Source organism: Anolis sagrei, chromosome 3 (assembly GCF_037176765.1).
Source record: "Anolis sagrei isolate rAnoSag1 chromosome 3, rAnoSag1.mat, whole genome shotgun sequence".
Taxonomy (NCBI): Eukaryota; Metazoa; Chordata; class Lepidosauria; order Squamata; family Dactyloidae; genus Anolis; species Anolis sagrei.
In genome coordinates, this window is record NC_090023.1 from 18,761,190 (window position 1) to 18,787,259 (window position 26,070).

At 40.8% G+C, this 26,070-nt stretch overlaps 1 protein-coding gene across 1 annotated transcript in view; it reads left to right on the forward strand.

The window, feature by feature from the left end:
• MTNR1B (melatonin receptor 1B) overlaps window positions 1-25,408 on the forward strand; it is a 64,498-nt gene extending 39,090 nt beyond the window's left edge. Inside the window, exon 2 of the mRNA XM_060771114.2 lies at window positions 24,290-25,408. Within this exon, the coding sequence (XP_060627097.2) occupies window positions 24,290-25,161 (872 nt within the window). The 3' untranslated portion in view covers window positions 25,162-25,408. The remainder of the gene's footprint in view (window positions 1-24,289) is intronic.
• The last annotated feature ends 662 nt before the right edge of the window (window positions 25,409-26,070 follow it).

The window sequence follows — 26,070 nt, forward strand, 5'->3', positions numbered from 1 at the left end:
CTTATATAGTGTAAAACAACACTTGTGTAGTTTTACCACAAAATCACTCATATGCTGAATATTGATCTTGTGCAACCTGTTCTGTATTTGCCAACATGTCTGCTTATTTTCTTATTTTACAATGGGGAAGACATGGGAACTAGTTCTGTGATACATTGAAGGCACGGCTGAAATTCTAGTCATTTGTCCTAGTAGGATTAAACTCATGATATAAAGTCTGATAACCACTATATAGACATTTTGGCTTCTAGTGAGCCTTCGGGTTCAACTTGTCCCTGAACCAATTCATGTGTCTTTTTGACAGTCCATGGTATCTGCAGAACCTTTTTAGTACCCCATTTCATAAGAGTTTATTCTCTTTCTGTCAACTTTCTTCACTGTCCAGTTTTAACAAGCATACATAACAGTTGGAAATACTGTGGCACAGATGTCACTATCATTTTTAAAGTGACATATGTCATTTTCTTTGAATGTGTGCATTTTGAAAATAGTGGATTTTGCATTTTTCTGCCCCGGGGTCCACAATATTTGAAATATCTTCAGAAACTATTCAGCAATCCTAGTGACCCGGGACCGCCAACTAGGTTCATTTCTTGGCCCCATTATATCATGATTTGATGGTTTCTCATTTTCTATGCTGCTTTTCAAAATAATATCCTAATGGGTTGAAATTTTCCTCCTGAGATTTAGCTGTATAAGCTCTAAAAACTGATATATGCTGCCATTTTTGGTCCCACCTTTGCCTTTCACCACACATCGCTGGAGCAATAAAAGAAACCAGTTGCTTCAAGGGGTGCTGGGCTCTTCTTCTTTGGATGTCTTTGAATAGAGATTTAGCCACAGTGGTTCACACCTTAGTTACATCCAGAATTGATTACTGTAATGCACTCTATGTGGGGCTGCCTTTTAAGATGACTCGGAAGCTGCAATTAGTGCAAAAATTGGAAGCCAGATTACTAACTAAGGCTTACTATAGGGAGCATATTACGCTCCTATTAAAGCAACTCCACTGGCTGCCAATAAGTTTCCAGACTCAATTCAAAGTTCAGGTTATCACCTATAAAGGCCTATACACTTCTGGTCAAACCTATCTTCAAGCCTGCATCTCTTTCCATGAACTGATGTGGATTCTAAGATCTTCTCTCGGTCCCACCTCCATCTCAAGGCGGTTGGTAGGATGGCAGAGAGGGCCTTCTTGGTGGTGGCCCCCAGCTTTGAATATTGTTGTTCTGTGCCTCCAAGATGTTTCTAAATTATGATGATCATAATGCAAACCTGTCACAAGGTTTTCTGGGCTGAGAACGTGTGCTTTGTCTCAAGTTAACCAGTGGTCTTCCTGAGTTGTAGTCCAACCTTCGAGCCACTACAACACACTGGCTTTCACTTTAGATCTATATATGACACCATTCACGAAAGCTCAAACTGAGAAAAATCTCCTTTGTGAAACAAGAGTCAGCAGGAATACTGAAAAAGAGCATGAACCACAATTATCTCCTTTCTTCACACTTGAAGACAAGAAATTCCACCTAAATATTAGGAAGGCCATATAGATGCCAAGAGCTCTGAGAGCCTTAGAAGATAATATAATCCTATTGTTTAGAAGTTTTAAAAAGGGTCTGGGTGGCCATTTTTGGAAGTGTTTTAAATTTTGTGTTTCTGCATGGCAAGGAGTTAGACTACATAGCCCTTGCAGCCCTGATTCTATGTTTCTGTGATTCTTTGACAGTTCCAGGGTGCCTTTCATTAGATGAAACAGGTCAACTAGTGGTAGATTAGGAGGGGAGTTGACAGTGACAAGGGCAACCATGATGTCTGTGCTTCTTGAGTCCCTGGCCATGTCCCCATTTTGTAGGTCAAAGCTATGTTTGTCACACATTCTGTCCTATTCCTCTAAGCTGGAGCATATTCCTCCATTTATGATATCCAGTTGGCACTACAGTCAGATTCTATATATATTATGGGGATTGACAACTTGACCTTTGTTTCAGTTTGCAGAATCCCTTGGACAAGTACTTTGGGAAAGGGAATCATGTTGAACAGCGTTAATCCTGGGTTCAATACATCTGTTTTCTCTGTTTTCCAATTGAGCTCTTGTAGGATTTAATGGTAGGAAGGATATCTAAATGTGTATGCATCTGCATGAATACCACATTGAAGGTTTGTCATACGCATCCTGGATGCAATCCAAAGAGGATGCTTTCATCCCAATGGAATCGATTTCAGTGAGTTATTTTTTAAACAGTGTTTAACTTTCATTGGATGGCTGCCAGGGTCTATCCTTCATTGCAGTAGAAAGAAGTGTTCACTGTAAGTCTCTTTCTGTTTAGTTAAATCAATGCAATTTGCTAGAAATAGAGGAAAAGAATTTGCAGTAAAAGCTGGATGGGTGAAAGACCGCTTGCTACTGAATAGATATTATAATGCATTAGAATTGTGAGGGAATCCACAGACCATCTGGTTCAATGTTCTTCCAGTGCAGAAATCCACAGATAAAGACTGTCATACAATCCTTATTGAAAAACCTTTAAGCAATATGAGCCTGCCATCTTGCTATATGATACACCTTGCATCGCATCTCTTCTCAGGGTGCATCTACACCAGGGGTGTCAAACTGATTTTCACCGAGGGTCACATCAACCTTATGGTTGCCTTCAAAGAGCCATTTGTAATTGTAAGACTGTATGAATGTAACTATATTCTCTGGCATTGAAAACCATGCGGGACACATAAAATGACATTGTGGGCGGATTCGACCCCCAGGCCTTGTGTTTGACACATGTGCTTTACACTGTAAAATTCATGCAGTTTGACACCACTTTAACTACTGCAACCCAGTGCTATGGAATACTGATATTTATAGCTTGATGAGCCACTAGCATTCTTCGGCAGAACTACAAATCCCATAATTCCATAACCTTCTTCATTAGCAGCAGTGGTGGCTAGTTTCATTAGTTCTGCAGTAAAGGGCAGTACTGTGAGGGTTGGTAAATGTGAATATGCAGAATAAGCAGAAGCTTTACCACAATATTTAAACCAAGATATATCCTGCAGTATAATAAAATGCCACTCAGGCTTGTAAAACAAGTAACAGTATATTTACTTTAGTTCAAAGTTTCAAATAGGGCAACAATGTCTACATCAGTCTCTTTGAATTCAGGCAGAGATCAGAGCAATAAAATAGTCCTTTTACATAGTCTTTAAAATAAGCCACATGGCTTAAAATGATCAGTCTTTAAGTTAGTCAGCAGCCAGCACTATTTCTTCACTGCCCAAAGAGAAAAAATGTCAAATGACAGTTAGAACCCTTGGTCTCGGCAGCTAGCCAGAAGCAGCAGCCAATCAGAACTCTGTTTCCTGGCACACCCAGACAATCAACTGCTGACACATCTCTCTTTAGTTAACCTACCATATCATGGCATCCTTTTCCAAATCCTCACAAGTTCTACACAGCTATTTAAATTGGCTCAAGATATGGATTAAAGGGACCTGGTTCTCTGTAGAGCACCTACACAGGCACCCCAGGAACTAGTTGGAGGCTGCAATGGTGGCCACAAAGATCCACTGATTGCAAATCAGTCTGAAAGTAGGATTTTTTTTCTTACCTTGTCGGCTGAATGCATTGATGGGCAGCAACTTGTCCCGCGGGGATCAGCATTAAACCAAAACGACAAAGGGATAGTGAACATTTTTATGGGAATGCTGTGGTTTCCTCTTGTGGTGAGGTATTGGTTTACCTTTCAGCAAGATGTGTTTCTGTTTTCATCACCTAAACACTTCAGCACTCTGCATTTTGGTCTCAGGTTCCAATTCTGCATGTGATATACACTGCTACAGCAGGTTTTATGGCCTATTCCAGAATTTCTGGTGACTTTTAAAATACATTGTTTCTGGTTGGATGCATTCTGCAGCACACATTGGGAGAATGCGTTTTGAAGACACTGCAACCTTGAGACTGTTTTGAACTGAATTTTATTGCCAGTATGGAACCTCTCTTAGATACTCTTCTTTTCTCTGGACTAAATACAGAGAGCTCCCTCAATCATTTCATTTGGAAAACCTTTCTGACAGTAAGAGCTACTTGAATGTTGAAAAGACTGTCTCAGGCAATGAAACGTTGCCATTTGAAAGGCAGCTGGTTTAGATTTTAGATATTATAATCCCAAACATTACAAGTGCTTTGCCTTACTTTTAAAAGTACTTTACTTTATTATTTAAACATGTAACAATAAGGGTAACAACTATTTGGAGTGCCTTTGATACATAATTGCAACTTTTATTTGGTTGAATACTTGTAATTAATTAATTAATTAATTAATCAATCACAGCCTGGAACTATCAACAGACCAAGTCCACTTTCTGGACACCACCAGACACCTCAGTACCACACCACACCACACCACAAATGCACTGACAACAATATATATTTCCATATTTACACTTTCTATCCTGAAAACATCACCAAATCCATAACTTACAATGAAGTCTGGCATTAAAATTGCTTCTCCTCAAACCAACAAGACAGGAATGCCAAACTCATGGAATTATACCAAACATTCATCAAGCTATTGTCGTAGGCTTTCATAACCGGAATCACTGAGTCGTTGAAGGTTTTTCAGGCTATATGGCCATATTTTAGAAGCATTATCTCCTTTTAGAACATAGCCATATAGCCCAAAAAAACCTACAACAACCTATTAACCAAGCTACAGTTTCCATTATATAAAATACAAAATCCAAATTAAAAAAACAAGAATTAGAACATAAAATAAGTTTGTCCCCCCTCAATGTGACATCCTTTCAAATATTTAAAGAGAGCTATGATGCTACCTCTTAATCTTCTCTTCTCCAGGCTAAACATACTCAGCCCCTCCTTTGATCATTTTGGTCACCTTCCTCTGGACTCCTTCCAGTTTGTCAATATCCTTCTTGAATTGCTTTGCCCAGAACTGTGTTGTGGTAAGTGTATTTCAGTCAAGTCCAATGCAGAAGACACAATAACATTACACCCAGGCAAGAGGAAAAAGAACAGAAAAACTTTACTCTTTATCAGTAGAGTTAAAACATAAACTTGCAATGTTACAAACAGTGCAACAAACTTACATAGTCTTTGTAAGCAATACAGAATAAGGCTTCTTCGTCTTCATCCAAATGAGAGAGCAGTAGAAATGGTTGAGCAAAATGCCTGAGCAAAGGCTCCTCAGAGCAACAGCTAAACTGTATTCTAAAAACCATACAGTTATACCCCACCGGGTGTGGTCCAAACTTACTAGTTGACCTACATTAGCAGCTGCACATAGAATCATAGAATCATAGAGTTGGAAGAGACCTCATGGGCCATCCAGTCCAACCCCCTGCCAAGAAGCAGGAATAGTGCATTCAAAGCACCCCTGACAGATGGCCATCCAGCTTCTGTTTAAAAGCTTCATAATATAATAATTAACAGCATAAGGTTTTCTTTAACACACACATACTTGATCCTGTTACGACTTACTGTAACAAACTGGACACAGTATTCCAAGTAAGGTCTGACCAAAGCAGAAAGAGTGGATCTATTACTTCTTTCAGTCTTGACACAATGCTTCTATTTATGCAGCCTGGAATTGCACTGGCATTTTTGGCTCTAGAATGAATGCAGCTTTACACTGGTCAAGCAAGATGTAAGGTCTCAGCCATTCACACTTAAGCAAACATGATAAAGAATGTAAATGGTGCCAAGAACAGGCATTTCTCTTTCCTGTTTGCAACTACACACTTTTTACATTCCTCTTAGTACGCAGGATTATAATGCGATACTGGTTAATCACACAATACTGTTAATGACATTTAAGCTGTGGTCATTTCATGGTGCAGAGAAACCCATGTGCGCCGACAGAGCCTGTACTCTCCAATGAGAATCTGTCAGTTGACAACTTGTTTTTTTTTTATTTCATCCACTTCAGCTTCAAACTTGGAGCAAAAATAAATAAATAACTATTAAACTAATATCAAAATCCCATAATTATGTCTTAAGCTAGCTAATCTAGAGGCTGCTTAATCCTCTTTTGTGGCTCTTATGCAACTTCTATTAAAAAGAGAATATAAAGGTTTTTCAATCTCTGCCTTTCTTTTTATTGTTAGGGATAGCCATGCTTTTGGCTCTATGTCTGCAAAGGACCCCATAGATGGGAAGAAGGATTCATTTTCTCCTTTTCTTTCCTCCTCTCTTTCCCCTTTCTTTCTGTCTAAATATTGTTTACTGTTAGCTTCCTAATTCTTCTACAGAACGAACACTTTTGTCCACATGTGGAGGGGACACTATTTGAAGGAGTTTTTAAGCTACACAAAAATGAAACCATATTTCAGTAGAGCACAGAAGCCAAAAGATTAAATGGACCAGTGGTTCTCAACCTTCCTTCTGCCGCAACTCCTTAATACAGTTCCTCATGTTGTGGTGACTCCCCAACCATAAAATTATTTTCGTTGTTACTTCATAACTGTAATTTTGCTACTGTTATGAATTGTAATGTAAATATCTGATATTCGGGATGTATTTTCATTCACTGGACCAAATTTGGCACAAATACCTGACACATCCAAATTTGAATACTGGTGGGGTTTTGGGGGGGGGGGTTATTTTGTAATTTGGGAGTTGTAGTTGCTGGGGTTTATAGTTCACCTGCAATCAAAGAGCATTCTGAACCCCACCAATGATGGAATTGAACCAAACTTAGCAGACAAAACTCCCATGACCAACAGAAAATGCTGGAAAGGTTTGGTGGGCTTTGACCTTGAGTTTTGGAGTTGCAGTTCACCTACATCCAGAGAGCACTGTGGGCTTAAATAATGATAGATATAGACCAAACTTGGCACAAATACTCAATATGCCAAATGTGAACACTGGTGGAGTTTGGGGAAAATAGACCTTGACATTTGAGAGTTGTAGTTACTGGGATAAATAGTTCACCTAAATACAAAGAGCATTCTGAATCCAACCAATTATAGAATTACGCCAAACTTCGCACACAGAACCGCCATGACCAACAGAAAATATTGTTTCCCGATGTTTTTTTGTGCTACCTTGGACACCCCCTTGCAACCCCCCCCCCCCTCCAGGAGTCCTGATCCAGAGTGAGAAACACTGAAATGGATGAACCTCACATATAAAAAAGAATGCACAAGTGTGCATAGTATTCATAATGAAGTTACTCACAGTATCAAGCTGCAATGTTCTCAGCTGAGGAGGGAAGCGAAGGATTGGAAATATGCGGGCTTCCTGGCTTTAATAGGACACAAAGTAGTTTTTGTGCTTGGAGTTGTATTTTTACACTATGCAGCGCAAGATATATACTGTTTGTGTGTGTGTGTGTGTGTGTAAAATAGGAAAATTTTGCCCCCCAAATGCACAACAGATTGGAGGAAAGCAGTCTTCAAAGTTTTTTTAAAAAACCCTCATAACCATTAGCATCTAAATGGAGTGTCCTCGTGTGTCAAAACACTTGTCTTCAAGGATAAGAGTTTGAGAGCTGCTGGAAGATACAATGGCTGACTAGTATCTTTTTGGTAAATCGTGACATCGCCGCAGTTCACCTTTTCATTGTTGTATGAAAACAGAATTCTATTCTGACCATGTAGTAACAAAAATCCCCCCAACCATAATGTAAGATAAACAGATGCCCTTGAACATGCCTATATCTTTGTGTCAGAGAGCAACTAGATGAGATGGATACATCCAGCTATTTTCCTTTAACCTGTAGGGGGAAACTACTAGAGTCCAGGGACAGGAGATCTAGGAGGACCACTTACTTTAAAGTTCTTTAAATAAAAATTACTTGCTCTCAAATATCTTCTGGAAAGGGGGGGGGGATTTGAATGATGTTTTTTAGATCCAATAGAAGTTTTTTTCAATATACAGAGGTTTTCATAAAGACCCATTCTAGGTATTGGGTGCCCTGGGGAGAGGGAGGGTGTAAATGCTGTACACACTTCTATAAAGTACTTGAAAGCAACAAAATTATATTGAGGAACAGAAAAATAGCCCTGGGTTGCAGATTGACATTGCTCTCTTAGCTTTAGGTAGATGCGCTACAAGGACATGATCTGCGGCAATGATGTAAGAACCTCTGGAGATTCCTTCTGAAAACTATTGCTGTGTGTCCAGCTAAAGGAAAATAGCTGGACACATCCTCATTGATACCTCTGTCCTTTGGCAACACATAAATCATTGTGTTTGGGTGGTGGTATCTGCACTTTTTACAGTGTGTTTTGGGGCATGGTGTAACATTGGGAGATGTAGCTAAAGATATAGGGCATTCATTAAAGATTTCCCCCGACCCACTTCTATCTATCACAGGACACTGAAACTGCACATGTGTAATGATATAAGTCTCTATAGGTTACATGCCAATCTAAAACTCAGAACTGATAACAATGTTGATTTTACAGGTGCTGAAGTGTTGTGAGGTTTGATAATGGACCCAGTGTAATACAGAGCAGTCCTCAAGTTCCTTTACTTGAAAGGCTTCATACCAAAGGAAATATTCAGTGAGATGAAAGAGGTTTATGGTGATGATTTCTATCATATGATGTAGTCAAGAACTGGCTTCGTCAATTCAAATATGGTTGGACTTGGATGGAAACAGTTCCAATTCCAGGTCAACTCCATTCTGCTATTGATAAATACACCATCCAGCAAGTGGAGGTTGTCATTTTGGAAAATAGCCACATAATCATTTGTCACCTAGTCCAAAATGTCAAGATTAAGGTGAGATCCCTGGGGGAAAAATCATCCAAGACCATCTTCATGTGCATAGGGTATCCACTCGCTGGGTCCCCCAGCTGCTCACACCTTTCCAGAAGAAGGAACAAGTTGAATGCTCTCTTGCTCTGTTGACAATGACGTGCCATGGAAACCAGGAGGACTTTTTCAACAGACTGATCACACAGAATGAAAGCTAGATTCATCACTATGATTCTGAGACTAAGGTCTAGTTGATGCAATGGAAGCATCATGACTCGCCACCTCCAAAGAAGGCATGTGTCCAACTCTCAGCAGGCAAGGTCATGCTCACAGTATTTTGGGAACAACACTGAGCAGTATTGATGGAATTCCTCGCAAAGAGTACCATGATCACTGGCGCACACTATGCTTCACTGCTGCAGAAGTTTCGGGAGGCCATCAAAACCAAGAGATGTGACATGCTCATCAACGATGTCTGCCTTCTGCAAGACAATGCACCAGTTCCCAACTCACATGTTGCCCAAATTGATGCATGTTCCTGTGGCTTTGAAATTCTACCTCATCCTCTTTATTCACCTGACCTCGCACTATCGGACGTCCACCTTTTTCCAACAATGAAGTTATTTTTGAAGAGCAAGCATTTTTCAGATGATGATTTCTGATGTCACGATGTGGCTTTTGGAGCAACCTGTCAACTCCTACAAGCGAGGTGTTTACAGTTGCTTAAAAAGATGGGAGAAATGTGTGTCCCTAGGTGGCACCTGTGGAGGACTCATAACTGTGCCAAGTTTCATTGCTCTCAGTCCACAGGAAGTGGGTCAGGGGAAATCTTTAATGAATGCCCCTCGTACATAGCTAGCTACAAGATACAGATATGTCTCCAAAGAAAGCGTTTCAGCCCACATTTCCATTTGTTAGAGATGGAACTGAAATTTAAAAATAGACCTTGAAGGTTTCTAAAAATGCTTCTAAGGATAAGTCCAATGCTTATACCTGTTCTAGTTCTAGGTGGGGAAATCCAAGTAGCAGGATCTAACAGTTTAAAATCAAGAGCAGTACTATGTCTCTAAGGCCAATCTCTGAGAACTGAGGCAAACTCAAAACAAACAGAATCTTGCTGGAGGGTTGGGCAAGCCACAGAGCAGGCCTCAAGTTCCTTTACTTGAAAATGCAGGAATTCAAAGTAAGAGATGATAACAGTTCACAGTCAGATGACAGCACACCAAAACATGGTAAAAGTTAAATGTTACGGAAATGCAAATTAGCTGATAAGACCTTGGTTTGGATATTACTTCAACCATCCCTTCACCCTTAGGAACCTCAAGCGTTCTAGCTAGGAGAAAGGGTTCTCCACACAAGAATACTTTTATTTCAGATGAGTGTTCACTGTAGCAAAGTCCTTATAGGTATAGCCAGTCTGGACTCCCATTAGGCATTGGTGTCTTGGGAGTAGTTGTGCCTGCCACATATCTTTCCTTACCTGGAGGTGACAAATATTTTGTTCTCCCTCCTGAGAGCCCCTGAATGCCTCTAGTGCCCTGGGCTGTAGCAGCTCTAGATGGTTACTACTTGTTGGAAGTGCTGGGTCCTCATCTAAAATAAAAATCTTTCAGTAGGAGCAGGCACATGTTATAACACCTTTGTTCTAGACCAGTAGACCTTTTTTTTGACCAGGGACCACTTGATCAGGAACCACTCAAACAGGGACAACTGTCCAACATTGGTACCAATAGGGTTACAAATTGGTTTTTGGTCAACTTTAGATTCAGTTTGGTTATTTGGGGTGGTGATTCAGAAAATTGCATTGGATAGACCACACCAGCTCTAGTTTCTGATGCAGAACATATGCCATCCAGTAGTTGCTATCTTTTCACCCACAGAAAACCATATTTAATAATCTATAGCTGATGTGGTAGTAGTAATCTTACATGGCTAGTCAGCCTACCACCTCCAGATATCCCTGTTGCCTCAGCAGTATAAGAGGGTTTCACAAGACCAGTTGCACTTATGGCCGCATGGTTTCAAGACAACGGTGTAGTAAAGGTGCGGCCGTGGACCATAATTTTGTTCTTGTGGATCATTGATGGTACACAGACCACAAGTTGGGAACTACTCCTCTAGACACATCACAGTTAACATGCTTGCTGGCCATTCTTAGCAGTTGTAGTCCCAGACGTAATATAAAGAGGGAATTTGACTTCTGCAGTTCTTGAAAGAACCAGATTGGATGCTGTCTGATCTCAGAAGCAGAGTCAACCCTAGTTAGATCTTGGAAAGGAGATGCCCACATTCTCTTCTAAGTTGTAATTCAGAGGAAGGAAGTGGCAAAACCAGTTTGAGTATTCTTTACCTAGGAAAACCTTACAAAATACATGAGGTTGCCATAAGTGATTTGAAGGCTTTTATACACACATACCTGATAGAAGAGTGTTAAGCAGAAGAGATGAGGAAAGTCTTTGACCTGAGACCTCGAAAAGCATATGTCCATCATAGCAGATAATATGGGACATATATAGGCCAAGATGGCAGATCATAAGTTTTTCCCGGGCATACCCACACTTTCTGGCTGGGCTTCTATCCCTATTGTCATTTACTGGCCAGAGGAGGATAAGGCAAGGGCAAAAGATGGCCAGGTACTCCCATTCCTCTGATGCTTCATCCAAGTGTAGCGTCCCTCCTCCCTTTTGCTGGCAGCAGTAAGAAGTGCTGGCTGGTTGTTTGGCTGTCCCTGTGATTCCGGCCTATTTTACCCACTGAATGGCCATGTGAAGGAGTCAACAGCCAAAAAATGAAATACGTGCCTCAGGGTGGGAATGGAAATGCCAAATTCTTCCGTCCATCATAACCACAAAAAAGTTTCACTAGTGGAATGTCAAGTAGAGTCTCAGCTGGTGAACAAATTTCTTACCAAAAAAAAAAATGGAAGGGGTCTTGACTCTGCTCCTCCAAGAAAAAAAATATTTTGTTTCTGTAAGTACAGAGCTATAAATTGCAAATCTGCTAGGTACTTCCACCATAGCAGGGAGCTGAATGCACAAGTAGGAGTGGAAATCTGTCAAGTTCCCTGCAGGGTAATGAATGCTCGCAGTGTGTTTTGACTACAAATACAACCACTGTAAAGTACTCTCTGCTGCTGATCCACTGGGAGGATGTTAACAGAGGCTCTCAATGTGTTTTATAGCATACCTGCAGTGTTGTGATTTAATGGTCGCTTATGAGAGTGATGGAGTGCTCCTCTTACTTGGCATGCCTGTTGGCAGACTTGATCTCTAGGACTGGACTCCGCCTGCGATTTTGATGCTTCGTTCAGAGATTTATGCCAGTCAGGAAGGGAAAAGGGAGTTAAATTATTACAGTTGTTAATCATGTTTTATGGACATTGGTGTCATGTGTCCTGAATGCCTGGGGCGTGCTTGGGTTATGCTGTGGTTAACAGTGGAATTCAATATTGATCTGTCATGTTGAATCATGGAAAATTCCTAATTGACTCCAGTGTTATGGTGTGACTCCCGATCACATAACATGTGATTCTCAAACTCCTGCGCATCTCAAATCCTCAACACATGGAAATCTGAGATCAGTGAGAGTATATCTTACTCGCCTAACTTCTTACCAATTATGATGCTTACCATGCATATATTAGTTCCGAAGTAGTCAAAAAGTGGTGTATTATTTTGATCTGTCTTGAAACAGCTAAAACAAACTTCTTTGACAGTGCTTCATATGGTCTTCTTAGGTGATAGGGTCCTCTTTATTGCTATGAGAGTAGACATGATAGCCATGTATAAATATGTGAGGGGAAGTCATAGGGAGGAGGGAACAAGCTTTTTTGCTGCTGCCCTGGAGATGAGGACACAAAGCAATGCCTTCAAACTACAGGAAAGGAGATTCCACCTGAACATTAGGAAGGACTTCCTAACTGTAAGAGCTGTTCAGCAGTTGAACTCTCTACCCTGAAGTATGGTGGAGGCTCCTTCTATGGAGGCTTTTAAACAGAGGCTGGGTGGCCATCTGTTGGGGGTGCTTTGAATGTGATTGTCCTGCTTCTTGGCAGGGAGTTGGACTGGATGGTCAATGAGGTCTCTTCCAACTCTATGATTCTATTATTCTATTCTGTGCCCTCATGTTGTTTCTGACCTATGGCAATCTTCGGGCAACCTTTCACAGGGTTTTCTTGTCAAGATTAATTCAGAGGGAGGTTGCCTTTGTTTTCTTTTGAGGCTGAGAATTGTGACCAAGGTCCATGGCCAAAATGAGGATTCAAACCTTGGTATCTTAGGCTCAGTCTACACTACCATATAATCCAGATGATAAAAGGAAATAATCCACATTTTTGTGCGTGTGTCAGGAGCAACTTGAGAAACTTCAAGTTGCTTCTGGTGTGAGAGAATTGGCTGTCTGCAAGGATGTTGCACAGGGGATGCTTGGATGTTTTTGATGTTTTACCACCCTTGTGGGAGGCTTCTCTCATGTCCCTGCATGAGGAGCTGGAGCTGACAGAGGGAGCTCATCTGTGCTTTCCCCAGATTCGAACCTCCAACTTTTTGGTCTTCAGTCCTGCTGGCACAAGGGTTTTAACCCATTACACCATCAAGGGCTCCAATAATCCACATTACCTGCTTTGAAATGGATTATAAATCCAAACTGCCATATAATCCAGTTCAAAGCAGATAATCTGGATTTCATATGACATGTAGAAAGAGCCCAAATCATAGTCAATGCTCAAACCATTACACCATGCTGGCTCTATCCCTTCCATTTCTTTGATGTTGCTTGTGTGATTCTACAAAACTATTTGGGGCGGTTCACAAGGACAGAGTGTTGGAAACCTTATTTCACAGAAATGATGCTCTTATGAACAATTAATTTGGTTTAACAAATGCTCTCTTGTATTAGACCTCCTGAACCAAACAAGGTGTCATAATTTCTATGTAAGCTAATATTCAAATGGCAGGTCCTGGCATATATGCTTTAAGTGTATACAACAACAGGGCTACATATTGTTAGGAAGTGAGCAGGTGTGTTTTGTTGAATACTTGAGAAACAACTACAGTCACAGTGGAGAACCCAGAGATTCCTAGAGAGAACATTTTAGTCAAAGCTGTGAATAATCAAATCCGCAAATGTCAAATCCACAAATGTGGAGAGCTGGCTATACATGACTGCTGCACCACCTGTCAGCCAATGATAAAGGCAGTGGTTTACTATTTGACTGAAGATTCTCCATCTCATGATTATCCAAATGTTCACCTCTGTGGTGTCATGAAGACCTCCATATGAAAATCAGTCTAGTTCCTCTCCACTTTAAAGCTAAAGGATCAAACAAGAGAATTGGGGAAAATCTGGTATTTGCCCATCAACATTAGCATCTAGATAACAGAGATTAGGAGACATAGAATCATAGAATCAAAGAGTTGGAAGAGACCTCATGGGCCATCCAGTCCAACCCCCTGCCAAGAAGCAGGAATGTTGCATTCAAATCACCCCTGACAGATGGCCATCCAGCCTCTGTTTAAAAGCTTCCAAAGAAGGAGCCTCCACCACACTCCGGGGCAGAGAGTTCCACTGCTGAACGGCTCTCACAGTCAGGAAGTTCTTCCTCGTGTTCAGATACAATCTCCTCTCTTGTAGTTTGAAGCCATTATTCCGCATCCTAGTCTCCAAGGAAGCAGAAAAGAAGCTTGCTTCCTCCTCCCTGTGGCTTCCTCTCACATATTTATACATGGCTATCATATCTCCTCTCAGCCTTCTCTTCTTCAGGCTAAACATGCTCAGCTCCTTAAGCCGCTCCTCATAGGGCTTGTTCTCCAGACCCTTGATCATTTTAGTCTCCCTCCTCTGGACACATTCCAGCTTGTCAATATCTCTCTTGAATTGTGGTGCCCAGAATTGGACACAATATTCCATGTGTGGTCTAACCAAAGTCTTTCTCCATTATGCTTAGATGGTAGTCTAATTACAAACAGGATAGACTCTGTAGGTTTGTTCTTAAGTTGAATTTGTATGTAAGTCAGAACAGGTACATTTTTATTGTAATTCCAACCACACACACACACACATACACACACACACACATGCATGTTTGGGGGACCCCTGGTGACACAGCAGGTTAAACCACTGAGCTGCTGAACTTGCTCACCAAAAGGCCAGCAGTTTTCCATTGAGGGGCTCCATGATTTAAAAGTTAGAGTTTTTGAAGGGTATAATCAGGAGATGCTGGTACAGCGCTGTGACTATGTTGTCAAAATGACATTTCCAACGCAGGTTCTCCGTCATTCTTTCAAGGTTGTAAATTTTCCTTGTGATCTGAAAATAATCTTTATGAAATCCTCCTTTGGATTCCATGAGATAATTTGTTTCATACATTTTAAAGGAGACACAAGGTGGCAACAGAGAGTCATTATAATCGCACCTTGATTAATGCTGGATGAGATTATCCTCAGGGAAAGGAAAGGAGCCGCTTTTGTGCGTGAATTTCAAGCTTTTGGGCAGTGATGGCGTTGTTGTTGGCGATGATGATGATGACAGAGGTTTGGGGAATTTTTCCATTTGGAGACTTTTTAGACGTATTAAATGATATGGAAACGATCAACTAACCTATAGCCCTGCTACAGCTAATCAAGAAGTAGAACACTGCACATAACATAATAAGAACATAGAATGTTAACTATAGGTTTTGATAATTAATAGGTTTGCTTAAACAGAAGAAGTGTATGAATAGTGTTTAAGTGGAGAAGGAACTTTATACAGTAAGATGTATAAGTATCATTAAGAAAGTTCTTTGTGTATTTTTCTTGTTTTAATGCAGTGGAAAGTTTCTATTTCTTTAAATAATTGGAGCCTTTCAGAGCACTGGATATTTTGTCTCAGGACAGCAGAATTTCCATTTGGAACTCACTTTCAGCGGTCTGAGGGAGCAGTTTGTCAGGCACTCCAAGTGGCCAGCTACTGGTCAAAGAACATTTAACGGAATACCAAGCATGCAAACTTCGTGTTTTGTTTGTACAGTCGACACTCCACTTTCATGGAGACTAGGAATTCAGGACCTCTGAGAAAGGAGGGAAACTATGAATATCTTGGCGAACTTGAACTGTATTTAACCCACACAAAAAGGACCTGTCCTGGTCAGGAGGCTGAACCCAACTGCATGTATATTCCCTTGTTCACTCATTCATTCACTCACTTGGGGTGGGGGGGAGGCAGGTGATGGAGGAGTAAAAGGGCAAGTGCTATATGGATTTCTGGGGTAGATGGATGGAGTACCACCATTGTAAGAACAACTGCCATAACCCCTTCCCGCTGTCCTTGCCATCCCATCTACCCACCCCAGCTCTATAGAGGTTCTCAGCAGGTGCCAATGATACCAAATCCTAACACAGATCCATGTACAAAACACCCCCCCCCCCCAATCCAGCATGCCGTTGATGTTTTATAAATCTGTAAATTCCCATAAGAATATGGTGTACTTTGGAGGGGGGGGGGGATGTGCAACAAGTGTCTTCAATATGGCTGTGTGATTGATGAAAATAATATTTCAAAACTCATTACAAAGTTAATTACAAAATTAAGTGTTTCTAAAGAATCGTTAGTGAAAATTTCATTACTATAACAAGAGTAACAAATTTCGTTACTTTTCCGTTCTAGTAATTGAGCAAGTGGGGAAACTTCAAGGGCTCCTTTCTCCCTAATTTTTATGGCTATTGGGGAAAAAAACTTGCTACAATACTAGAACACATTTTCCACTGTTAGCCCATCAACTTTCAGAATGCGTTACTTATCCATGGATTTTTGGGGCATTTTAATACTTTTTACTTTTTAAACAACATTTTTTTTATTTTAAAAACTACAAGACTGATCTCCTTTAAATTTTCATACAATGACACAAGACAACAGGGGATCATTTCTGCTTACTGTCGGAAATATTCATACATCTACTAATTTTAGGATTTTTTAAAAGTTTTGATATTTTAAAACAAACACAACCACTGTTTCATTAAATATCTCTCATATTAACCAATAGAACTTCAATGTAGGGATTTCTTCCCAGAGCAGCACAGAGATTTATGTACTAGAAGTATTAGTCAGTCCTCTTTGCAGATTCAAAATTTATTGAAACTCTGACTGGCTGCTGCTTGGAGAAATAAATATCTTCCCTGATTGGGGCATTCTGATGCTGAGCAGAATTCTTGGAAATGTAATTTAGGGTTAGGCCTTTTGAATTCTGTGGCATAAGGTTCCTCGCCTTCCCAAACTACATTTCCCAGATTTCTGTGCTTTCTCAGTCTCTTTCCCAGCCAACTCTGCTTTCTCCTTGCTGCTTCTCTCTCCTAATGGCGAGAGGCCATTAATTTAAAGAGGAATGGCAGCCTTTTTGGCTGTTTATTTACTTATCATGTCAGGAGCAACCAGACATTTGTATTACATTTTTAACAAAACAAACAAACAAACAGAAAAAACACAAAGTTTGCAAGCTTGGTAGTTGATTAAATGCCATTTGATCAGTATTTGGCCACTTGGAGTGCCTCTGGTGTTGCCGCAAGGAGGTCCTCCATTGTGCATGGGGCAGGGCTCAGGTTGCATTGCAGCAGGTGGTCAGCGGTTTACTCCTCTCCACACTCGCATGTCATGGATTCCACTTTGTAGCCCCATTTCTTAAGATTGGCTCTGCATCTCGTGGTGCCAGAGCGCAGTATGTTCAGTGCCTTCCAAGTCACCCAGTTTTCTGTGTGCCCAGGGGGGAGTCTCTCATTTGGTATCAGCCATTGATTGAGGTTTTTGGCTGTGCTTTGCTTGTTTATGGTGAAAATGAAGCTGAAAGGGAGGCTTCTGAGGTTTACAAAATTCAAAGAAAAAAGTATTGGGTAAATTTCAATTCTTAAGTTTTTGGCACGGGCCATGCCCACTTATCGGATATCGTGACGTAAGTATGCATTTAATAAATTTGAACTGCCTTACAAGACTAATTATAATTTTGCACAGCCCTGTTCATGATTGTGTTAAATGGAGTTGCACAAATATGTCCGTGTTTGAATGGTACATAACTATAAGCCATTGCACTTTCTTTTTTTGCTAGGGTCACAGGCACAACCATTGCATCTTCTTTGTTTCATGTAGCTCATAGCACAGTTTGTTGCACAATGAAGTCCAACCACATTTAACCATGAGAGCATTGATTTCAATTGCACAAGCACAATCTTGGTCACAATCCCAAAAGCATGTAGGAAGGGTTCTGCTGGATTAAGCAGAAGTCCAGTTAGGTTCAGCACATTGGAACTATCCAAAAGGGCCAGAACCTGAGATTGATGATGACACCTTGCAGACTGGAGGGAGCAGACAGGTCCTTCAGAATGATACACTGATTATTAATTATCAACACAAGTTGCACATTCAGGTAATATACACTAACAAATTAGAAAGAAAAACACACCCTTCCATTTCCATGAGTTCCACACCCATGGATATCAATCTTCCATGGATACTAGCCGTCCCCTGCCATGCGTTGCTGTGGCCCACATGGGGGTTCTGTGTGAGAGGTTTGGCCCAATTCTGTTGTTGGTGGTGTTCAGAATGCTCTGTGATTGTAGGTGAACTATAAATCCCACCAACTACAACTCCCAAATGTCAAGATTCTATTTTCCCCAAACTCCACCAGTGTTCACATTTGGACATATTGAGTATTCTTGTAGAGTTTGGTCCAGATCCATCATTTTTTGAGTCCACAGTGATCTCTGGATGTAGGTGAACTACAACTCCCAAACCAAAGGACACTGCCCACCAAACCCTTTCTGTTGGTCATAGGAGAACTGTGTGCCAAGTTTGGTTCAATTCCATCGTTGGTGGGGTTCAGAATGCTCTTTGATTGTAGGTGAACTATAAATCCAGCAGCTACAACTCCCAAATGACAAAATCAATTTTTTTAGTGAAGGTCATACATTAGGTTGTTAGGTGTCTTGTGTCCAAATTTGGTGTCAATTCATCCAGTAGTTTTTGAGTTTTGTTAATTCCACAAACAAGCATTACATTTTTATTTATACAGATATGCACACACTTTTCAATACCTTGAGAAACCTCTCCCTCCCTCTAAAGACTGGAAAGACATATCCAAGCCATGAGACTCAGGGCCAGTTTCTGAGATCTTGGAGCCACAGTTCACACTGGGGGCAACCAGATGCCTATGGGAAGCCCAGGAGCAGCCCAAAAGTACAGCTACAGTCAGCATAGTATTTACTTATTATTAAAAAGTGGCATTGACAACCATACTGCTTCCAGTGTTGAAACAATTAGAAGCCACTGGTAATCTTATCCTCCATCTACTTCTCTAATCCTCTTCATCTCATGCATTTTGAATGAAACCCTATTCAGGTTTAAAGATGAAACCTGCTTCTTGTTTTTAAATTAGGGCAGGAAAACTACATCTCAGCCATGTTTTGTTGTCCTGAAGTCTTGTAGTTATAGGTTCCCCTTATGGGTAGATGGGGAGACAGGATGACTTCATATGCACCTTTTCTTTTGCAGGATTATGCCCAAAGTAAATGGAAACTTAATTAATGGAGCTCCCTTTTCTGTGTCGCTTAGTAAGTGCATATGCAGTATTCTGTCATTTTGAAATATTAAAATACAATATTATGCAAAGCCGGTCCCAGTGGGGAAAGCAGGAGACTTATTGCCGACTGGCGCAGAACAAAATATATGATGAAATGAGTTTGAGAGAACAACAACAAAAACCTAACCAGCCAAATATATTAATGACACACATTTGCATTATGAGAAAACCACAGTTATAATTGTCAACAGGCTGAAACGGAGGGATGTTAATATCCCGAGGCTTGCACTAACTGTTTTAACCTTCCAGCAGGTATGCGGAACATAACAGAGTGCTAGGCTGAAGGCATTTAGTTGATATTATTACTTTAAATTAGCAGTGGTTTGTTGTTCCAACACTGGGTTCAGTTTCGGGCTTCCCCATGGGTTTTTTTGGTGCCAGACGGTGACACATGTTACTGCTAGAGCATAAGGTTTCCTGGTGGTAAATGAGGTAACAGATGGCACATCGCAGATAAACATTCCTGCCCTTTTGCTGATGGTGGGCTTTGTGTTCCCTCATCACCAAATGGCAAAATTGGCCCCTTAAACAAAGTCTACCTTGACTATCATTTGGCTGGGAAACAAATTCCCCATCACTGGACATACGAGGAGCTCTTAAGCTGGGATTTTCCTCCTCAAGGCAATTCCCAAAGGTGTAATAATGAAGAAGCAGACAAAGAAAACCAAAGTATGTGACCGTACAAGCAAGTCAGCACCCCCTCAGTCTGTTTATTATGAGCCTCCATATATTTTCCCTGCTCCAACTCCAAACGCAAAAAGTATACAAGGTCATTAGTACAAGTTAACTTGCTCATGCCATGAGACAACTGTCAGCATTTGGACATGATGTTATCAAGGAATCTAAACCCACCCTGGGCATTATTCCACAGATATATAAACTCACTTGCCTCGTTTCCAACAGACTTCACAACCTCTGAGGATGCCTGCCATAGATGTTGGCAAAACATCAGGAGAGAATGCTTCTGGAACATGGCCATACAGCCTGGAAAACTCACAACAACCCAATCTAAACCCCATTTACATGAGGGCAGAAACTCATCATAGGTGGGAATCATGAGGTCCTCGAGTGGACTGCAGTTCCTACAATATAATATAATAAAATCTATATAAATAAAAATGTAATGTTTGTTTGTGGGATTACCATAACTCAAACACCACTGGATGAACTGACACCAAATTTGAACACTACACCTATCAGGCCAACGAGTGACCATCACTCATAAAAACACTGGAAAACACAGTGGAAAAGACTTAAAAAGCCAACAAAATAAAAAATGCATTATAGTGCATGCGCAAAACCACATATATTCACATATATACATACATACACACACAAAAGACATATACACAGACAGGGCCACAGCAACGCATGGCAGGGGGTGACTAATCTATATAAATAAAAATGTAATGTTCGTTTGTGGGATTAACAGAACTCAAAAACCATTGGACGAATTGACAACAAATTTGGACACAAGACACCTAACAGCCCAATATATCTCCTTCGCTCAAAAATATTTATTTTGTCATTTGGGAGTTGTAGTTGCTGTGATTTATAGTTCACCTACAATCAAAGAGCATTCTGAATCCCACCAATGATGGAATTGAACCAAACTTGGCATCGAGTTCTCCCATGAACAACATAAAATACTACAAGGGTTTGGTGGGCAGTGTCCTTTGATTTTGGAGTTGTAGTTCACCCACATCCAGAGATCACTGTGGACTCAAACAATGATGGATCTGGACCAAACTTGGCACAAATCTTCAATATGCCCAAAATGTGAACACTGGTAGAGTTTGGGGAAAATAGAATCTTGACATTCGGAAGTTGCGGTTGCTGGGATTTATAGTTCATCTACAATCACAGAGCATTCTGAACCCCACCAATGATAGAATTGAGCCAAACCTCCCACACATGTGGGCCACAGCAACACGTGGCAGGGGACGGCTAGGGTTATATAATATAATAAACATTTCTTGGGGCTCCACAAAAAACTTTTACTTCAAAAAGGGCTCTGCAGCTGAAAAAGTTTGAGAACCCCTGGGACATAGGATAAATTGGAGAGAGATAGATATAGATAAATAGAAATAGTGAAAAGCTCTAGAGAGACCAAGAACACATTTAATGATGAATATTTTCAGGAAAAAGAATCACACAAATTCGGTAAAACAAAAGCTACCGATTTTAGTTCAGCCAGGCTGATATATAGTTCATGTCAAAGCTTGGGAAGTTACATTAAAAAATAAGGTAGCTGTAATGACCTTTCTGCTACCAAGCGAAAAGGAGTGAGTTGCTATTATAGTAGTTTCAAATAGATCAAGTGGCAAAACAAGAAAGTCCGCACTATAAAGTTATAAACCGTAAAATTGCCTAACTAGGAGGAATGTAACATTTTTATTTTTCCATTTTTTCCTCAAAAGGATATAAAATAAATATCTTTCATTACATCTACACTGCAGAAGTATTGCAATTTGATACCACTAAAGTGCCATAGCTCCATCCCATGGAATCCTGGGATTTGTAGTTTGCTGTGGGAGCAGAAGAGGACATATCTCACAATACTGCAGATCCTAGAATTTCACAGTATTGAGCCATGGTTGTTAATGTATTGATTCTGCAGTGTGGACACAGCCTTTGAAAGGAATAGGAAACTGTGGCCCTCCAGATGTCTATTGACTTCTAATTCCATTAAGCCCATATCAGTGGAGGAGAATAACAGAAGTTTGTTCCTATCCATTTTGGAAAATTGCTAAGGGCTTTATTTAATATTCATCACGTAAAGAGCCAAGACAAAAGACATTGCTTCGTGAAATCCTCTCCTTCTTTGATATACCAATATTTATATCCTGCTGTTTTGAAACAAATGACTTCATGCACATCGGGCCAAATGCTGGAAGGAACATAATTTGAAGAGTTTCAGTTGTTTTGCCAAGAAAACAAAGAGTGATGAGGTCGAAGCATCTCAAGGAAATCAAAGAATAAGCCTTTTGAAAGCCTTTCTTTCCTTTCACCCACTTTCCCTAGCATCAGATTTTGCTGCATTATTGGTGGGATGTACAAAGGAGATAGTGGAGGAGCTTTCTTTCCATGTTCTTTGGTAAAAACCCTATGTGCATTGGTACCCATTCCATATGAGGCCATAGTGCACCAGTCACTCCATTGGCTATCAATGTACACCTATGTTGTGATGTCACACCAGTAAATATGGAAGTTGTGAAGCTACCTTGGTGGAGATGTAAGGCCCTTTATGAAGATGTGAGTCCCAAGCAGAATGTATACCAATGATGATGGTGGTGGTGTTATTTTATCTTTCACGTGGATTGATGTGTGTCATCACATCAGTGTCAGAGGCAAGGCTAAGTGAACTTTATAAGCTGGCCCCACCTTCTGTCAATGCATTTGTCTTTTTATCATCCCTCACCTTCTTCCACCCCTATGCCATTTCATCATCCCTGTTAAGTGAGTCTATACTATGCATTTATAGGAATTTATTTGGGGAAGGTGGAGAGAGAACTTAGTGATGGCCACTATTTTGTTTTGAATATCTCTTTGGAGCATCACACATTCTTAGCCATGGTGGTGTAATTGTGTTGGCAGGACTGCTGACCAACAGCTCAGCAGTTTGAATTTAGAGAGAGCGGGTTGAGCTCCCTCTGTCAGCTCCAGCTCCCCATGTGGGGACATGAGAGAAGCCTCCCACAAGGATGGTAAAACATCAAAACCATCTGGGCGTCTCCTAGGCAACGCCCTTGCGGACAGCCAATTATCTCACACCAGAAGCAACTTGCAGTTTCTCAGGTCATTCCTGACACACAAACAAAAAGACATGGTGGTTTTTGGGAGACATTCCCATCAACATCCCTGCAAAAAAAGTATATGTGTAAACATACTCCTCCTCCATACATCTTGATTGAAAATCTCCACAAGTAACTTAGGTTTCATCCTTATGATCAGTGTTTTAGAATGGGGAATGTAATGGGGCATCAGAAGGAGATTCCATCTGAACATTAGCAAGAACTTCCTGACTCTGAGAGCCGTTCAGAAGTGGAATTCTCTGCCCCGGAGTGTGGTGGAGGCTCCTTCTTTGGAAGCTTTTAAACAGAGGCCGGATGGCCATCTATCAGGGGTGCTTTGAATGCAATTATCCTGCTTTTTGGCAGGGGGGTGGACTGGATGGCCAACGAGGTCTCTTCCAACTCTATGATTCTATCATTCTATGATCTATACTGTAGTATTAATGCCACTTTGATACTACTTTCACTGCCATTGATCAATACAGTGGAATCATCAGGTTGTGAGACATGAACAGAGAAGACTAAATCCTTGTAAAATTTCCCATCATTTTGTAACATAGGACCAAGGGAGTTGAGATGGTGTCAAACTTCATTCTTCAGTGTAGACACACTCTAAGTCATTGATTTGGATACTAAATCCCATAATTTTCTACTTAGCATGACCACTGCCTTGTTAGAGTATTTGGAGAGTTGTAATTCAAAAAAAGTCTTTTTTCCAAGCTCTAGATAAGGCCCCTTCCACATAACTGAATAAAATCCCACATTTTCTGTTTTGAACTGGAATATGTGGCAGCGTGAACTCAGATAACTCAGTTCAAAGCAGATATTGTGGAATTTTCTGCCTTAATATTCTGAGTTATAGGACTTATATGACCAAATGCTTAATGAAAAGAATTTTTGGATATATCATTTTGACTTTGGTTCTCACATACACCATGTACCCTTAGCCTGAATTCTCTTGGTTAGCCCCAAATTGAGTACATGCACCAAATGTTATGTCAACATGTAAGTAAGTACCACTGATTCAATTGGTCAACAATGATATAATTCAAGCCCTGGCATCCTATGATATTATTAAGTGGAAATTTGAAATTATTTCTTTTCTGTTATTGTAATGACTTGTGGATGTTCAATCATGTTCTCATTCTCTCTTTTTCTCTTGTCTTTGCTCTCCAGGTAATGCATTTGTGGTCAGCCTTGCCTTGGCCGACTTAGTGGTGGCCTTGTACCCATACCCCTTAGTGCTCACAGCCATTTTCCACAATGGCTGGACCATGGGGGATACGCACTGCAAAGTAAGTGGATTTGTCATGGGGCTGAGCGTCATTGGTTCCATCTTCAACATCACCGCCATTGCAATAAACAGATACTGCTACATATGCCACAGTTTTGCTTACGACAAAGTGTACAGCTGGTGGAACACCATGCTCTTCGTCTGCCTGGTCTGGGTGCTGACAGTCATTGCAACAGTGCCAAATTTTTTCGTTGGCTCTCTCAAGTATGACGAACGCATCTATTCATGCACATTCACCCAGACGGCTAGTCCCTATTACACCATTGCGGTCGTCGTCATCCATTTCATCCTCCCCATCACCATCGTGAGCTTCTGCTACCTGCGGATCTGGATCCTGGTGATCCAAGTGAGGAGGCGAGTCAAATCGGAAATCAAGCCGAGGCTGAAGCCGAGCGACTTCCGAAACTTTCTGACCATGTTTGTCGTCTTTGTGATTTTTGCCTTTTGCTGGGCACCCCTGAACTTCATTGGACTGGCGGTAGCCATTAACCCAACGGAAATAGCACCCAAAGTTCCCGAATGGTTGTTTGTCGTGAGCTACTTCATGGCCTACTTCAACAGTTGCCTTAACGCAATAATATATGGACTTCTCAACCAAAACTTTCGGAAGGAATATAAACGGATTCTGCTGTCACTGTGGATGCCGCGGCTGTTCTTTCAGGACACATCCAAAGGAGGGACTGAAGCTCAGAAGAGTAAACCCTCCCCTGCTTTAAATAACAATGACCAAATGAAAACCGATACCCTGAAATAGAGGGAGGTTACATGCAAACAGGTGCCTCTCTGTACTGGTATCATGTAGGTTTTAAGGTTGTACACTTCGTTGCTGCTTTCCCTGATTTGTGCGTTCCATTTGAATGACATCCCATAACAACTGGAATCCAGTCTTTTCAGCAAAGTGCATTTGTTTACATGTTTATAATTTAATAAAGGGGTACCAATGTGAAGAATGCAGAACTGAGGAGGAAGGAAATAAATCTAATGTGTTTCTTTAAACAAAATTGAAATCCTGTCATTGGACCTGGATATACACATAGGACCTATCAGTATGTTGTCGTATTTGCACAAACTATGGCTCTCAGGAAGTGGAAATTTTGCACTGTTTTTGAAGAACTGGGATAGGTGATGGCTGACCAAAAATACATATGTTTGATTTTGCTGCAAAGGTCAATGAAAACTGTTTTAGCTAAATGCTGATGGTATCTTGCACACATGATGGAATGCTAAAGGAATAGGATGACAGAGAAAATATATTCTCTCCTAAGCAGTGATGTAGTGGACTCAGGGCTCTCAGGATCTAAACTCCAAGTCCTTTTGATTGACAGGATGAGTGACATCATCTGTCATTCCCTAAACCTCTTGAATTTAGCTACGATACTCATGGTAGGAGGAGCAGAAAGGATTTTCCCAGAATAATGTGTTGTTAAGAGCTGTATGTTTATGTATGTGAGTGTGTGTGTCCACACACACGCAGAGACAGAGAAATGGAGAAATTGATCAGTACAGCATTTTTGGATTCTTCTCGAGGTGTTTCTATGGGTGTTATCATGGTGCCAGAATCTATAATCCAAAATTTGACACTACACAAAACTTGCCCCTGCCATTGTATGCATTCTTTGAACCATAACCCGTTTTTGTGATTACAGCTTCCTTCCCTGACCCC